Raw genomic sequence first — 15,819 nt, forward strand, 5'->3', positions numbered from 1 at the left:
CTTGGACATGGTCCCTTCACAGGGCCATCAAACCTTCCTGACCTACAGAATTGGTCAAGAGGAGAAAATACCTCCAGCCGCAATCTTGGTCAGAGGTCATGCTCACAACTCTTGGGTACAAACTGTAGTTAGGAATGAAGGGTTCAGATTGTGTTCTAGGATAGGATTCTAGCTGTTGGGGGTGGGATGGGGGAGCAGACTGGAAGGCAGCCAGGAAGGAAGCCTACGGATGGGGTGTTGCCGTTGTTGGGAGTGGGGATGGGGGAGAGGTAGGCAAAGGTGACTTGTGGAGAACTATTACGCACCAAAAGGGAGAGGTGGGGGAATGAAGGGACCTCTCTCTTCCAGTCTAGAGAGGTTATCTTCCACTATGGCAAACAGACACTAAACTAGGGGGATAGGTTTTCCTTAAAGAGAAAGTCTGGGACCAGGAAGACAAAGCCATTCTCAAGTTTCCCAATGACCTATTGTGACAAGGCACCTGGTTTGTTGTCGTCGTTGCTTTGTCTGTTTGTTTTAAATTCATCATTTGGGGAATTGCGGAGGTCATCTTGGGAAAGGATGACATCATATGGGCCTCGGACACCCCTGACTGCCCCTGAAGGTTTTTGTTTTTTTTTAATTTGCATTGGGTGGAGAAGTTTTATCCAATCCTAGGCCTGTCTGCAATCCTCCCACCTGCTAGAGGGATTAACTGGGGTGAAATAAATAAGAACGAGCAGGGCGGGATCATTTCCCTCAAAGGGGGGTGTGGACCTAGCATTTGCACACTTGGCCAATTATCATATCCAACCTGAATCCTGGGCCCAGGGAACTGGATGGGGTTGATAGTAGCACCCCACTTCTTCCTTTTCTGTGTCAAGGGTCTCCGAGAGCCACTCCTCCCTTAGCCTTTTCTGTGAGTGGAGGGAAAGTGAACAGAGGGCAGACAGCACGGCTATTTTGCCCCTAAATTCACCAACAGAGACGCCCCTCGTGTCACCTTTCCCTTTACGAGGTTCAGCTCCTCATTTGGCCGAAGTACGGAAGTACGGGAGACAGTTTGGCCCCCAGCCCAGACCGGGGTTCATAGTTCAGGTTCATCTGTTCAAGGGTTAAACTTGCAGTCCTCCGCTGATTGGCCCAAAGTTCTCCTGAACATCCAATGGGAGGGAAGACTGGGATCGAGCTCCGATCGAGGCTAAGAAGCACTGAAGGACTAAGACCCAGCCGTTCCTGCTCGCCGTTGCAGCTGCTTCTGCCTCTGTCCACCGAGGCAGTTCACCCGAGGCCGATCTCCGAGGTCTGCCAGCGGCTACTTCCCACAGCCTCCGCCATGGGTCTGGAGCTCTACCTGGACCTGATGTCCCAGCCCTGCCGTGCCGTCTACATCTTCGCCAAGAAGAACGGCATCCCCTTCCAGCTGCGTACCATCGAGCTGCTTAAAGGTGGGCCCAGTGGGCAGGCTGGGAAGTCTGCAGCCTTCTGTATCGTGCACCTCCGACCTCTGCAGCCGGTGGGTGACCGACCGGTCAGGCTAGTTGTGCAAAAGCCGCTCCGGTGAGAAAGCAGTTGTATCGGTTATCAGCTGTGAACTTTTAAAGAACCTTTGCCTGATGAATAGCATCCGTCCAAATACCAGATGCAAAGGCGCCCTCGAAGCTCCGGTGAGAGGAGGGGAGCCTGGCTTGAAAATCTCACCTTTGGAGATTTAAGAATGGGGAACCTTCTTAAAGGCTTTGGAGAGAAAAAAAAAAGTTAGACAAACTCCTTTCCTAAGGGAGGGATCCTCATCTTGCCTTTCTACATTCTGGACTAGAAAAGGGTTGTTTTACTTGGGTGTGTGATCTTCCACTCAGGATTCTTGTGTCTCTTCTACCCACCAGAGCAAGTCCCCTCCAGTGTCCATTGCTTGCCATTCGTGTGTGTGTGTGTGTGTGTGTGTGTGTGTGTGCATGTGCGTGTTTTACTGGGGACCAAACCAGGATATCTATTATACATGCAACCCACCACTGAGCCATACTCCCAAAGTGCTTTCTACTTGTCATTTTGAGACAGAGTCGCAGCAAGAATAACGGCACAAAGCTTCATACCACGGAGCTGCTTAAAGGTGGGCTTTGTTGCCAGGCTGGGAAGTCTGCAGCCTGCTGTACCGTGCACCTCTGCACCCGCACGGTCAAGGGAGGGGTGCAACTGAGTCCAGATGTTGCACTCTTTCTTAGCCCAGTGAAAACATTGAGCTGGTGATCCTTCTTAGTTCCCCAGGGAGCTGGAATTACAGGCTTGTCAGGCCTGCTTCACCACCTCCCCCCCCCCCCGTCCCTCCCCAGATCACACACATACATGCCCCCTTCTAGATGTTTGTTCTGTGGAAGTTGCTGGTCAGCCAGAGGGCTCTGTGAAAGGACGGTGGGAGAGGCTACTCTGACTTGAGCTGGAATGGGGTTGCTCCGATTAGCCTTGTGGGCGGGGTGGGGGGTGGGGGTGGGGCAAAACTCCCGCTACCGAAGCAGATTTCAATAGCCACAGAATGGCGTTCTTCAATAGCCACAGAATGGCGTTCGTGTAGTTGCTCAGATTAGCCTTGGGGGCGTGATGGGGGTGGTGCAAAACCCCAGCTACTGATTTCAATAGAGACAGAGTTACAACTGAGCTGGAGCATGGGAGTCAGGTTGGGGTCGGGGGTTGGGTAGGGGTGGGGCAAGCAGAAAATCTTGAACTTCTTATTTAGCTGAGTCCTATTTAGCTCAAGCACCTCTTGGGTATTAACAGCTTGGGCTGCAGGACGGGCTGCACATAGATAGTTTGTGGAAGGAGAGTAGAGTCCATTCGGTGGAAGGAAGGACGGATCCACAGATGATGTATCTAGAACCTGAGTTCATCAAATGTCCTTTGACTCCACTCACACTGACGGAGCTGAAAGACCTCCGGAGAGGACCTTTCCCTCAGGAGGAATCCCAAGCGCCCAATGACCGAGCCGAGTCTACTCGGATGCAATCAGCAAGAGGGTTTATTGGAAAACACAGGTACCTGCGGGCACACAGTCTCTTCAGAGGACTTGTGCGCCCAGCAGCTCCAGCATGGGGCTTTTATAGGGTTTGGGGAAGCAGAAGCGGGCGTACAGAAGCAGATGCATAGTTACGGGGATTGGTGGATTCAAACGAGGCACATAGACATGTTCACATATGATTGGCTATTTCACATGATGAGGTAATAAGGTATAGCTACACACATTGGCAGGTTTGGGGCGTCCTGAATGTCGGGGGCTGGGGACTTATCTCTTCCTGCCAGGTGGCCTGTGAGTCAGATCTGGTACTCCTGGTCTGTTCTACATTCCTTTTCTTTTATGGTCTGTTAGTTCTAGCGGCAGGGAGGGGCTGCCTGGACTTGCTTTTCACAGTGTTTAGTCCTGAGGTTGTGAATTTTGAAACATACTCTTTTAACTTCATATTTTTAAACCTTAAATCTGTATAAATTTCCTTTCAGGGGCAACCTAACTTGAACTCATCAGATCTGGCTTAGGCGTGGGGTTTGGGAGAGAGACAGTGAGTTCCGCATCTGGGAATCCCAGGTCGGGGGTGGTGGGCCTCTGAGGGTTTGGCACAGAAAAGAAAGACACGTTGAGCTGCTGGGAGACATAGTGGCTGAATGGGACAATTGTTCTGGCAAGAGCTATGTTGAGCTGAGAACTGAGAAAAAGGTGGTCTGTAGCTCTGGGGTATACACAAGCCACCCAGTCCGGTCAGAAGAAGCCATCTGTAAACGGACTTTTGGCTACTTTTCAGGTTCCTTTTTCTTTTGCCCTTCTCCACCCCTCTTCTTCCACCCTTTCAACCCCCTAACGCTAGGTAGGAGGGAACAAAAGGATTGAGGGGGAAGAGAGGAACTACGAACCATTAGCCTACTTCCTGCTGACTAAGAGGTGTTGAGTTCCTTGGGGCAAGTTTGATCTTTGGTGTCAGGATATTGGATTTCTTTTTTTCTGTCTCTTCACACAGGACTACTTGACAAAGCACAGCCCAACAGCACCCAGTTGCCAACCTGTCCTTTCCATCGGGGCTCGAGCATTTATATATCCTCTGAAAAGTCCCCAGAGTTCCAAAATGGCATACAATTGCAACAACTCTGTACAGCTGGCAAGACCACGCTCTTGCTAGAGCACGAGGCAAATCACAGTCACCTGCGGGAAAGCAGCCCCACGTCCCCGCACCAGGGATTAAAACAAAAACACATTCCCATAATATTTCTGCGCTTTAAAAAAAAGGGGGGGGGGGAATTGGGGATTTAGGTCAGTGGTAGAGAGCTTGCCTAGCAAGCACAAGGCCCTGGGTTCGGTCCTCAGCTCCGACAAAAAAAAAAAAAAAAAAAAAAAAAAGAAAAGAAAAGAAAGAAACCAAAATTCTCATTACATCCACCCAGTTCTCACCTGATATAGCGATCAGGGCTCAGAAATGGGACTGGACACCTGAATTAGGATGACTGTGGGCCATATCTGCACGGAATCAGGTGCAGAATCTTTCTCAGACCCGAGTAGGCACTCAGACCCAGGCTTCACGGGAGTGGAGGCGAATGGATCCGTGAGAGGATCCACCGGACAGCGTGGTGGCTTCCTCTTCACTGAGGCTTCTCGCGGAAAACCGGTGCCTGAATGTAGCGAAGGAGACAGGCAGGCCTTTAAAAGCCCCCGAGTCCTCAAGCCCTGTGCTCTGGTCTCTCCGCAGGTCAGCATTACACTGATGCCTTTGCCCAGGTGAACCCTTTGAGGAAGGTGCCGGCTTTGAAGGATGGGGACTTCGTCTTGGCAGAGAGGTAATGGGTTCCCTGCTTGCCGCCAAGCTGTGTGGGGCAGGCCACCTGTCTGGGCCTGCTGCTGCCTACTTGGATGATGGCTTCTGTGCCTGCCCCGGGGTAAAAACCCAAACAGGTACCTGGGGTTGAGATGGGACTTTTGAACACATGGTATGCCTCATCTATCCCCCTTGTGCCTTGCGGGTGAGGAAACGGAGGCTGGGAGATGGGGGAGCCCAGTCTGCTTCTGGGCCGCTTCCCTGATAGCCCAGCCCTCAGGAGGAAAGATAGTGCCAGAGAGAGAGAGAGTGGCGCTGCACCAGGAGGGAGGAACTACTTCCCTAGAAGCCAAGGCTCGCCCACTGAGCTCAGCTGCCAACTGTTGAGCAGCATCAGCACCAGGTCGCTGTCTAATCCTGGAGCTTGCGCACATCATAATCTGGGCCCCCACTGGGCTCGGATTTCGGAGTGGGGAGCGACAGTAACCAGTAACGTGACAGGCTGAGAGTACAGCGGAGACAAGATAGGTCGTAGTGGGGTCAGGGTTAGCGATTCCCAGTGAGACATGAAAGAGAAGCTGGCTGCTGAGGTGGCGGTAAGCAAGCAGGGACCTTCCTGTACTGATGTCCCAGGGATGTGGGAGCTGTGTTCTGGCTGTGACATTAGACCGTTCGCAGGTACAGGCTGAAGAGCTAAGGCCAGCACTGCTGGGGTGATGCAGGCAAGCGCAGGGGTGAGGGGAGGTGGTAGAGAATAGCGAAAGGCTCTGACCTTCCCTGCAGGAAGGCAGGACCCCCCCCACCCTTGGGGGGGGGGGAATCTGAGGAGAGGAGAGCTCCCATCTCTGTTGCATTTGAAAGACTCCCCAGGCTGGGTAAGAAATGGTTGCAGAAATTCAGGTACACCACTCCCTAGTCCGAGACCTAGGTGGCTTAAGAGTGACCAGGGAACGTTCTCTATCCCTCTGCATTCCTCCAGTGTGGCCATCTTGCTGTATTTGAGTAGAAAGTACAAGGCACCTGACCACTGGTACCCTCAGGACCTACAGACCCGAGCTCGTGTGGATGAGTACCTGGCTTGGCAGCACACAGCCCTGCGGAGCTGTTGCAGCAGGGCCATGTGGCAGAAGGTGAGCTGTGGGGACGAAGGACAGGGTTAGCTCGCAGAGTGCATCAGAGAGGGTGTATGTACCCTGTTCCAAAGAAAAGTCCTTGGGCCAGTGACAAGCCTCAGGGTGTAAAGGCACTGGTCACCAAGCCCGACAGCCTGAGTTCAGTCCCTGTGATCCAATGCAGTAGTAGGAGAGAACCAGTTCCTGCAAGTTGTCTTCTGATCTCCATAAGCATCCTGTAGTGATGGAGGGCATGCGCATGCGTGTATGAGAGCATATGTGCACTCATTCACACAAATAGATAAGTAAATAAATATTTAATTAAAAGTTCTGTTCCAATGTTTTACCTTAGGGATTTTAGAATTCCAGCGCAGACTGTCAGTCAGCATTTCATGCTGGTGTCCCTCCTGAGTACTGGCTTTAAAAGCTCAGCAATTCCTTCCATGGGGTATCAGCTACCATGTCTCTCCTGAGAAGTCCTACTTGTAATCAAAGGGGATGCAGAATGGGGATAGGATGGCAGGCACTACATCAGGGAGGGTTTTGTGTTGAGGTCTTGGCCTTAAGGACAATTGGAGAGCCATGCATGATTTTATATGGGGAAAGGAAAAGGAAAGATCTTAAGAACCGAGATGGGTGGATGGACAGGTGGAAAGACAACAGAGGGATAAAAGTGGGACAAAAGGTGAGTATTGGACAGAGCCAAATCTTTCTTCTTGCTGGTCCATCAGATGATGTTCCCTGTGTTCCTGGGACAGCCGGTTCCTCCTGAGAGGTTGGCATCCACCTTGGCCGAACTGGATGGATGCCTGCAGATGCTGGAGGACAAGTTCCTGCAGAACAAGGCCTTCCTAACAGGACCCCATATCTCCGTGGCTGACTTGGTGGCCATCACAGAACTGATGCATGTGAGTATCGTGGAGTTGGGTGGCCTGCTCAATGATGGAGAGCCCTGGGAGGGAGCCGATAAGCCTTGCTCTTGCTGCCTTTTCTGGCTGTGGGGCCCTGGATAAGTCACCCCTCCCTCGGTGCCTTAGTCTTCCTCATCTCTAATCCTGTTTGATTATCATGTTAATTGCACATAATAGTGGGTGTTATTATGATACTTTTATACGTTTACATAGTATATTTTGGTCCTACTGATTTCCCACTAGCTTCCATTCTGGGGTGTGTGTGTGTGTGTGTGTGTGTGTGTGTGTGTGTGTGTGTTTTCCAAAGAATTTCACCAGGGCTGCTTACAGGATGAAGGGTGAGGGTTTGTTCTCAGGAGCATGGACACCTTACCAATGAAGAAATTGTACCCTTCTCCTAACCACTATCCCCAAGTGTCCTTCATCCTTCCATGACAGGATGCTAATGGGCCCAATAATATGCAAACGCCATGCTTCCCCACACCTGGAAGCCAGTGTTCCCACATGTCTCCCTTCCTTTTTCTTCAGGCTTGTATATTCTTTCTCTGTCTTCCCCAGTATTCCCTAAGCCTTGGGAGGGGGGTGACATGAAGTGCCTGATGTATGACTGAGCTTTGAATAGTCACTTATATCATTACAAAGTGCATTCTTATCAATCCTTTCTGTGGAGGGTATCGAGAGGCACCTCACACATGGTGGAGGAGGGACAATGTAGTGGGGGGGGGGATACTGACAGGCCTTGCAGATTGTGGAACTTACCTGGCTAACTTCGCCCCACAGCCTGTCAGTGCTGGCTGCAAAATCTTCGAGAGCCGACCCAAACTGGCTGCGTGGCGTCAGCGGGTGGAAGCCGCAGTGGGGGAGAGCCTCTTCCAGGAGGCCCATGAAGTCGTCCTGAAGGCCAAAGATATGCCTCCCTTGATGGACCCGACCTTGAAGGAGAAACTGAAGCTCTCTGTTCAATGCCTGCTGCACTGAGGGAACAGCCTGAAGTCAAGGGAAACTTGGTGTGTGCGTGTGTGTGTGTGTGTACACGCAAGTGAAGAGGTGAGGCTGTGTCTTTGGCAGTCACTAGGACACAGAGTCTCTGGTCCAGTTTCCTCTCGGCATCCCCGGTGCTTCCTCTGTGTCCCCACTCGGTTTGTGCTGTGACGTCAGCTCTTATCTGACTTCTGGAGAGAGCTGCAGGAAAATACTTGGGAGAAACTTACCTGGCCATATTCCTTTTCTTTGAAACTTTACAAAGCAACCTTTCCCCAACCTCCAAGTCATACCTTTCTGGTTCCCTGGTTCCTTTTCTGACCTCACACTGACCCCCGTGCCCTTCGTATATGTATGTGCACACACATACATACACACCCACACCCACACACACACACACACACACAATTTGATATCTGGCACCACGTGGACCTCTGTGCTCCTCAACCCCAGCGCCTCCCTTCCTTAGTTTTGACAGGGAGACTCTATGATTTTTGAGTTGAATACATATCAGAGATGGGGATTGACTGACTAGTGAAAGGCCTTTGTCCTCAGGGTCTTCGCTCCCTGGTATAGGTGGGGTGCAGGGCTGGTTCGTGACTGCCCTTGCAGGAGTGGAAGTTTCCTGATGTTCTGACTTTCCAAATTCTTGCTCTAAGCCTTCTAACTCTGACTGTTGCCTTCTGCCTGTCTCCAGCTCCAAACTGTCACAGGATGTCTGGTGCCATTGGACATCTCTTATGCGCCTTACCTAATAAAGACATCATTAACAGCATAGTGATAGCTGAGTCTTTCAGACCGTTTGCCTCTGGCTCCTTTAGTATGTGTTGTTGTAAAAATATAAAAAAATAAAAAAATATATAGTTGTCTTTTAACTGGCTAGGTCCAGCACTGTGGTATTCCAAGATATCTGCTAGATATCTTGGCAGAAACACATCTCAACTCCGAGGCGGCCCAGTGTCTCTTGCCACCACACACTTTCCTACACTCAAACCCTCACATAAAAGAACACACAACGGGGTTGGGGATTTAGCTCAGTGGTAGAGTGCTTGCCTAGGAAGCGCAAGGCCCTGGGTTCGGTTCCCAGCTCCGAAAAAAAAGAACCAAAAAAAAAAAAAAAAAAAAGAACACACAACGGGCTGGAGAGATGACTCAGTGTTAAGAGCACTGACTGCTCTTCCAGAGGTCCTGAGTTCAATTCCCAGCAACCACATGGTGGCTCACAACCATCTGTAATGAGATCAGATGCCCTCTTCTGGTGTGTCTGAAGACAGCTACAATGTACTTACATATAAATAAATAAATAAATAAATAAATAAATATAATAAGATATAATTGCCCACTTAAACATACAAAGCCCGGTACCATCCATCCCTTAGGAACATTAATAACAACCTGTAAATACACAGCAGATCTTAACATCACCTGCCATGGCTTCTCACCCTCTCCTCAGTTTCTTCTCCTGTCTCCTCCTTTCTGTCCTAGTCTCCTTCTCTTCCTTCAAACTTCTCTCCCTCCCATCCTTCCTTCTTCCAATGACAGGCCTCCTTCTATCCTGTACCTGCCCCTCACCTGTACTTTACAAATTCCATGGGGAGAAGGTTCTGGTGAAGTTACCTGATTCCTGAGTACCTAGGCGGCTGTCCTAGGGGCAGTGGAATTAGCATCAAAATACAGATAACTCCAGGGCAAACCTCAACAAGTATGCACACTTTCCTTGTGCAATTGGACAGATTGCCAAATTGGGTTTCTGTCTCTCTCTTCTCTGTCTCTCTCTTCCCTCTCTGGAGCTCTCTCTCTCTCTCTCTCTCTCTCTCTCTCTCTCTCTCTCTCTCTCTCTCTCTCAGATAGTTTCTCCGTGTAGCTCTGGCTGTCCTGGATTTCAGTCTGTAGACCAGCCTGGAAACTCAAGAGCTCTGCCTACCTCTGCCTCCAGAGTGCTGCCCTTAAAGGCTTGTGCCACAAGCGCCCGGCCGCATTGCCTTGTTTTAAGTAGCTCTGCCACTCTCTGGTGGACAATGATTTAGCCCAGACAGAAGAGGTTACAAAATCACCTTAGGGACCAGATGAAAATGCCCTTGCCCTAGGGTCTTGCCCAGGCACACCTCACGTGCGGTTCCCGTATTGAATTTGAAGTAATCATTATCATTCAAGAAATGTTAAGCCTGTCTGGCGGTGTGAAGTCTCCTAAAGAAACGTATGTCTTGCGGGCGATTAGCTGAGACGCTCGGAGGGAAACAGAGCCCCCTGCCGACTGAGAGGGCCAATGACACTGAAGCTGGGACTTCGGTAATTTGGAGCCGGTACAAGTGACAGCGGAAGAGGAGTAGCTCTGATAGCCAATCTAGAAGGGCCGACTCTGCCTGGCCAATGAGGAACTTAGCTGTGCTCACCCTCCCTGCTCCCGCCGCCTCCTGGCCTTCGCCTCCTCCATTTCCCTCCCCGTGTTCCTTTTCTGGAACCTCAACTGGCTCCCACTGCTCTCTCGGTGCAGTTACCGTTTGGCGATCCCTCTCCTGCTAACATGCCGTTCGTTGAGTTGGAAACAAACTTGCCGGCTAGCCGCATACCCGCAGGGCTGGAGAACCGGTTGTGTGCGGCCACAGCCACCATCCTGGACAAACCCGAAGACGTGAGCGAGGATCGGCGAGAACTTGTGGGATAGGGGTTGGACTTCCCAATGATTCTTTCTCTTACCCCCAGGGACCCCACCCGCCTGCTAACCTCTGACCTTCCGTGTCCCATCCTCCCTTTCCAGGACCCTTCCTAGTCACCTTTCCCAGGCGTGACCCTGACGTGACTGACTTCCAAGCTTCCTAGACAGTGCCCCAAACCCTGTTCCCTCGGACCCCCACGTTAAGAATTTTGCCGCGCCTGCTTCTGGACACCAGCCTTGCCCTGCCCAAGGGTTTTATTCACTTTTGTGTTTCTTGCAGCGCGTGAGCGTGACGATACGACCGGGCATGACCTTGTTGATGAACAAATCCACAGAGCCCTGCGCCCACCTCCTGATCTCTTCCATCGGTGTTGTGGGCACCGCGGAGCAGAACCGCAGCCACAGCTCCAGCTTCTTCAAGTTCCTCACCGAGGAGCTGTCCCTGGACCAGGACAGGTATGTAGAGCTAGTGAGGGAACGTATTTGTGACTCTGTCCTCTGTATGAGGTTGGGGTGGGGGGTGGGGGACCATTTGCTGGTTCCAGCAAGCACTCCATGTCTTAGTCCAAGGAAGTGCAGTGTATCTGCTCCTTAGGTACTGTGGGTCTGTGATCAGAGTTATTGCAAGATTTCGATTCCTCCAACGCTCTGCAGCCATCCCTGCAAGTCCTGAGAAAGGATGGCTTGGGAAACCCCAATGCTTCCTGGTGTGTGCTGAGATTATGCTCAGGCACTCAGAACCACTATGATGATGGCCTCCGCACGGTCTCAGAACCAGGGTGTTTGGTTTTCCAGCCTGGTCAGAGGGAATCTGGTTATGGCCTGAGGCAGATAACCTTTGGACTAGATAAGGCTCCTGGAGAGTCACCGGGTAATGAAAAGACCATTGGCCTAGATATTCCTTGGTTTGAGGACTACCTCAGCCCAGAGATCCCAGATGAACCTGGAAATAAACTATCTCCAGTTTGTAGCCCTCTCTTCCATAGAGGAAGTAGGTCAGGCTAAATGACTTCCCACAAGAAGATGTCCCCCTCCCCAAAATCCTTACAGTCTGAGGTGGAGTTAGAGTCTCCTATTCCTGAGTCTGGAGCATGCCTGTGAAGAGATAAGTTCGAAAGAGCTTTCCAAAATGGAGTCCTTGTAGGCTCAGGAAAGTTGGTAATGGCTGCTTGTGTTGGTTGGATGCTCAGACTCTGTCCTTAGGTTGAGGAGACAATGCTTCTTTTTTTTTTTTTTTAATTTATTTATTTTTATATAAATACACTACACCAGAAGAGGGCATCAGATCCCATTACAGATGGTTGTGAGCCACCATGTGGTTGCTGGGATTTGAACTCAGGACCTCTGGAAGAGCAGTCGGGTGCTCTTAACCACTGAGCCATCTCTCCAGCCCGAGACAATGCTTCTTAACAATAACACTCGTGCGTAGCCTGTGTCAGGGTCCCTGCACCCAGTATTCCATTTGATCCTTGCAGGCGCTTTCCAGGGCCCTCAGGGCAGATTTAGTAACTTCATGAGGTGGATAACTGTATTAGACCAACCTTACTGTATTAGACCCTGAGGGTGTCAGCCCTGTGCACAGCCGCCCTGGTGCGAGACTATCACCAGGCACTTCCTCTGAGCTCTGTGATTGAGCAATCACTTACTCCACAGATTTGAACCAGATTTGAACCCGTGCCTCGCTTAGAGCCAGGTTTTGGTTCGACACCAAATGGCTGGTACACTGGGCATGCCCGTAGGAGCCTGCGGTTAGAAGCAGGGGGAGTGTTAGCTTGACACGTGTACCTGAGCCCTGAGCACACTTACTGAAGCCATTGGTTAAGCCTGCCCTGGGCCCGGTATAACCATCGCCTTTCGCCTGACTGTCTGGGTGCAAAGATCATCAGCTGGAGTGGGCAGATTGGCAAGATATCCTCTGGGCTGGCCTGAGAGCTTATCCTGGGATGTCCGGCAGGTACCTTGACCTAGGAGGAGTGTGTCAAGGAGCTGACATTTCTTTCTCTACTTCCTAAAGGATCATTATCCGATTCTTCCCCTTGGAGCCCTGGCAGATCGGAAAGAAAGGAACTGTTATGACGTTTCTGTGATGGAGACAAGGAACGCAGGGCGTTTGCTTGAGCCTGTCCAGAGCCCTTCCAGAGAGGCCTCCTGGCAGATACGATACCAGATCCCTCTTTTGCATAAGTGTCTGTGATCTCACTGACCTGTTTTCCTCTCCCCCAGCCTCGTGAACGAGGAGAGCAAATAAAGAAGAGAGCATAATCCCAACAGGACTTTTTTTTTTTTTTTTTTTTTTTTTTTTTATTAACTTGAGTATTTCTTATATACATTTCGAGTGTTATTCCCTTTCCCGGTATCCGGGCAAACACCAACAGGACTTCTTTGCTTCTGTAATCCCCTCTCTGGCATCCTTGACACTCTAGAGGTGGGACTTGCTCATGAGGGCAAAGGGATGGGATGTTTCCTGTTCTCGGGGCTGTGGTTTGATGTTTACTGATGTCTGCGGCGGAGGGTTCAGCCTGCAAGTCCAGCTTTTTGCATCCATGAGCAGACCACTGGGGACATGAGAGCAACTGGTCTAGCCTAGTGTAAAGAGAATCCTCACTTTGGCCTGGGTTATTGGTATTGACCGCTGAGCTTGGCCTGGAGAATAAGGCAGGCTGCATTTTAGGGACTGTCCCATCTCTGGGGCTTCACTGTGCACTGCGACTCTTGTTTCCTCACTGGACCTGTGCACATGGCAGAAACCATGCCAACCGTGGAGGAGGATGTGATATCTGCTAGCATGCCATTCCTTCTACTGCAAACTGAACTGCCGATATTCCCATCCCCCATCTACGTGGGTTTGCATTTCAGACCCTTCGGGTTGGGTGAGGAGCCCAAAGGAAGTCTCCTCCTCCCTTTCCAGATGTTCTATGCAGCATTTACAGCAGGAAACCCACAGATACTGGTTGGTACTGTTTCCCTGCACAGTTAGATGGTTGTCCTTCCTCGTGTTTAGGATGTCTATGAAATGTCAAATTAATTTTTTTCCCTTATATTCTGTATAGTCTACAAGCTAATAAGGTTAGTTTCCCGTGACACTGGCCTAGGCCTCCTGTTCGTGAGTGATCCTGCTGGGGTCTCACATTAAAAGCTTTACCTTGGAGACCCTTCGATCTCCCTTGAATTTTAACATAATTCAAAGGCTGGGGTGAGGTGGTTATTAATGTAGGGTACGAGGTGAGGGCAGCCGGCTGAGCGATATTGAACATGGCGCTAGGTATAGTAGGGTTTGTAGGCGGAGTGCCCATGGATGTGGGAGGTGATGGGAGGCAAAGTTGGCCTCTAGGTCTGTGACTGATGGCAACAGTATCCCTCACTGAGACCGCACAGTGCCTCTGGCAGAGTCAGATTCACACAGAACATTCTAACTATGTGGGTGAGATACTGTGGAATGGACTGCATTGCCCAGGTATGAGGCGTGAGCCTCTTTGAGGGATGAGAGGATCTAGAAGCTCCCTGAGGATCGGTAGTAGTGCCCTTATGTTACTGAGGGGGTGATCTCACCCCAGCAAAGTTGAGGGGGTTGGTGGCCCCTGTCCTGGAGAAGAGGGGGATGGATTCATTACCCAAGGGATCCTTTGGAAGCCTTTCCTCAGCTTGTGCCTCCTGAAACTCACGAGGTGGTGTTTCTTTTGTGAGACACTGAGATCAGATGATGGTATGGTCCAGCGCACTGCTGTCTGATCCCCGGCGGTCACCTGACCTTTCAACCTCACTCCTCCTCTGTACCATATGGAGAGCGAAAAATCTCTCCCCTAACGGCTGGAGAATAACCGGGGCGTGTTCTCTTGCCTGCATCTCCCCAGCGTTGACATCCTGCTATAGCTAAGCTACAGGAACAAGGAAGGCCCCGATCACTAAGACCCCAAGACCTACCATCCTAAGCCCTTTGGATGTCTTCAGAGTTGCTCTACGAGGCCTGAATGGCGGAGGGCGAGCTGGATGCTCATCCCAAACACCCCTCCTTGCAGAGTCAGACCGGTAGATTCCAGGTTCTCCGTTCTCACAATGGTCGTTCCTCATTCCCGTGTCAAAGACAACTCATTTATTTGAACGTGAGTTTTTACCTCATTCCTACCGTCCTTGGCCTTCTACGGCATCATGGGCATTGGATTTGGCTTCTGAAAAATGGGACTTGGCTGATCATGGAAATGGGATGTTCCCTGTTTTCATGGCTTTGACTCTATGTGGAGGTGAGATTTCAACTCAGCCTGGACGGTGCTTGTCATTCCCAGGCTGGTATTAATCCATCTTGTTTGGAACTTTATGAACACCCTGATATCCCAAGTGTGATGGTTTGCATATGCGTGGCCCCGGGAGTGGCACTACTAGAAGATGTGGCCTTGTTAGAGGAAGTGTGTCACTGTGGGGATGGGCTTGGAGACCCTCCTGGGGATGCTCAGTCTGTCCCTGGCTTCCTTCAGATGAAGATGTAGAACTCTCAGCTCCTCCTGCACCAGGCCTGCCTGGATGCTGCCATGTTCCTGCCTTGATGATGATGGACTGAACCTCTGAACCTGTAAGCCAGCCCCAATTAAATGTTGTCCTTCAATTAAATGTTGTCCTTTACAAAACTTGCATTGGTCATGGTGTCTGTTCACAGCAACGAAACCCCAAGACAGCGTATCTAAATTTTAAATCCACACTTTGTTTTATTAAAAGAGTAGTTTTCAGTGCTCTTAACCACTGAGCCATCTCTCTAGCCCATCATTTGTATTCTTATTGTGTGCCAATGAAATGTCCAGTTGGGAATCTTGTTCCGTAGGGTACACATAGTGACTAAAGTCAGTTATCAATAGACTTTCCCTGGTTTCTGCTTCGTGTTCTCATCAGCTCTGCTGAAGCCTTTTACAAAACATAGATGCAGAGTCCCTCCTTCTGGCTTACCGTTCCCGTTGTTCCTGGACTCAGTACTTCAGCCAAGGTGTCCCGATTCCTACAGTAGCTCAAGGGTTGTTTGTGGGTTGCATGTTAGTATCGAGAGACCTGGTGTCTCATGAGTTTAACTTAAGAGATGTTAACAGATGTCTATTCATCCTGCACTAATAACAGACCAAAGGCAGTTACTTAGGTGAGGGTGAATGGGTGGGTGGGGTTACTTACCGAACAGGACCGGCTCCAATGCAGCTGCAGTGCCGGAAGGCCCACCTCAGTGTGGGTGACCACTCAGAAAGCTGCATGCCCACAGCTCCCTGAACGACTTGCAGGTGGCTTGGCTGACACGAAATTCTACTCTCTCTAGCCACTGTTAACCCTCACATAACCTTGGGAAAGTGGCTCGATTCCCTTTTCTATTTCCGTGATTTAAAAAAAAAAAAAATCCACGGCAAGAAGCAACTTGGAAGGGA

General features: G+C 50.5%; 2 protein-coding genes across 4 annotated transcripts; both read left to right on the plus strand.

Annotated features, from left to right (window-relative positions):
* Window positions 1–1,189: 1,189 nt before the first annotated feature.
* On the plus strand, window positions 1,190–8,545 carry Gstt3 (glutathione S-transferase, theta 3). 3 transcript variants are annotated; one of them, XM_087598149.1, is made up of 6 exons: window positions 2,343–2,388; window positions 2,752–3,005; window positions 4,701–4,788; window positions 5,746–5,896; window positions 6,610–6,786; window positions 7,570–8,545. In XM_087598149.1, the coding sequence occupies exons 2-6, from the start codon at window positions 2,948–2,950 to the stop codon at window positions 7,765–7,767; spliced, it is 672 nt and encodes a 223-aa protein (XP_087454275.1). In that variant the 5' UTR covers window positions 2,343–2,388; window positions 2,752–2,947; the 3' UTR covers window positions 7,768–8,545. The 3 variants fall into 3 exon arrangements, with proteins under 3 accessions (NP_001385971.1, XP_087454275.1, XP_087454274.1); XM_087598148.1 differs by lacking the exon at window positions 2,343–2,388 and adding an exon at window positions 2,508–2,650; NM_001399042.1 differs by lacking the exons at window positions 2,343–2,388; window positions 2,752–3,005 and adding an exon at window positions 1,190–1,427.
* Window positions 8,546–10,222: 1,677 nt separating this feature from the next.
* Window positions 10,223–12,694, plus strand: Ddt (D-dopachrome tautomerase). Its single transcript, NM_024131.2, has 3 exons — window positions 10,223–10,402; window positions 10,707–10,882; window positions 12,441–12,694. Exons 1-3 carry the CDS (start codon window positions 10,295–10,297, stop codon window positions 12,511–12,513), a joined length of 357 nt encoding a protein of 118 aa, NP_077045.1. The 5' UTR covers window positions 10,223–10,294; the 3' UTR covers window positions 12,514–12,694.
* The last annotated feature ends 3,125 nt before the right edge of the window (window positions 12,695–15,819 follow it).

Source organism: Rattus norvegicus, chromosome 20 (assembly GCF_021556685.1).
Source record: "Rattus norvegicus strain SHRSP/BbbUtx chromosome 20, alternate assembly SHRSP_T2T, whole genome shotgun sequence".
NCBI classification, from domain to species: Eukaryota; Metazoa; Chordata; class Mammalia; order Rodentia; family Muridae; genus Rattus; species Rattus norvegicus.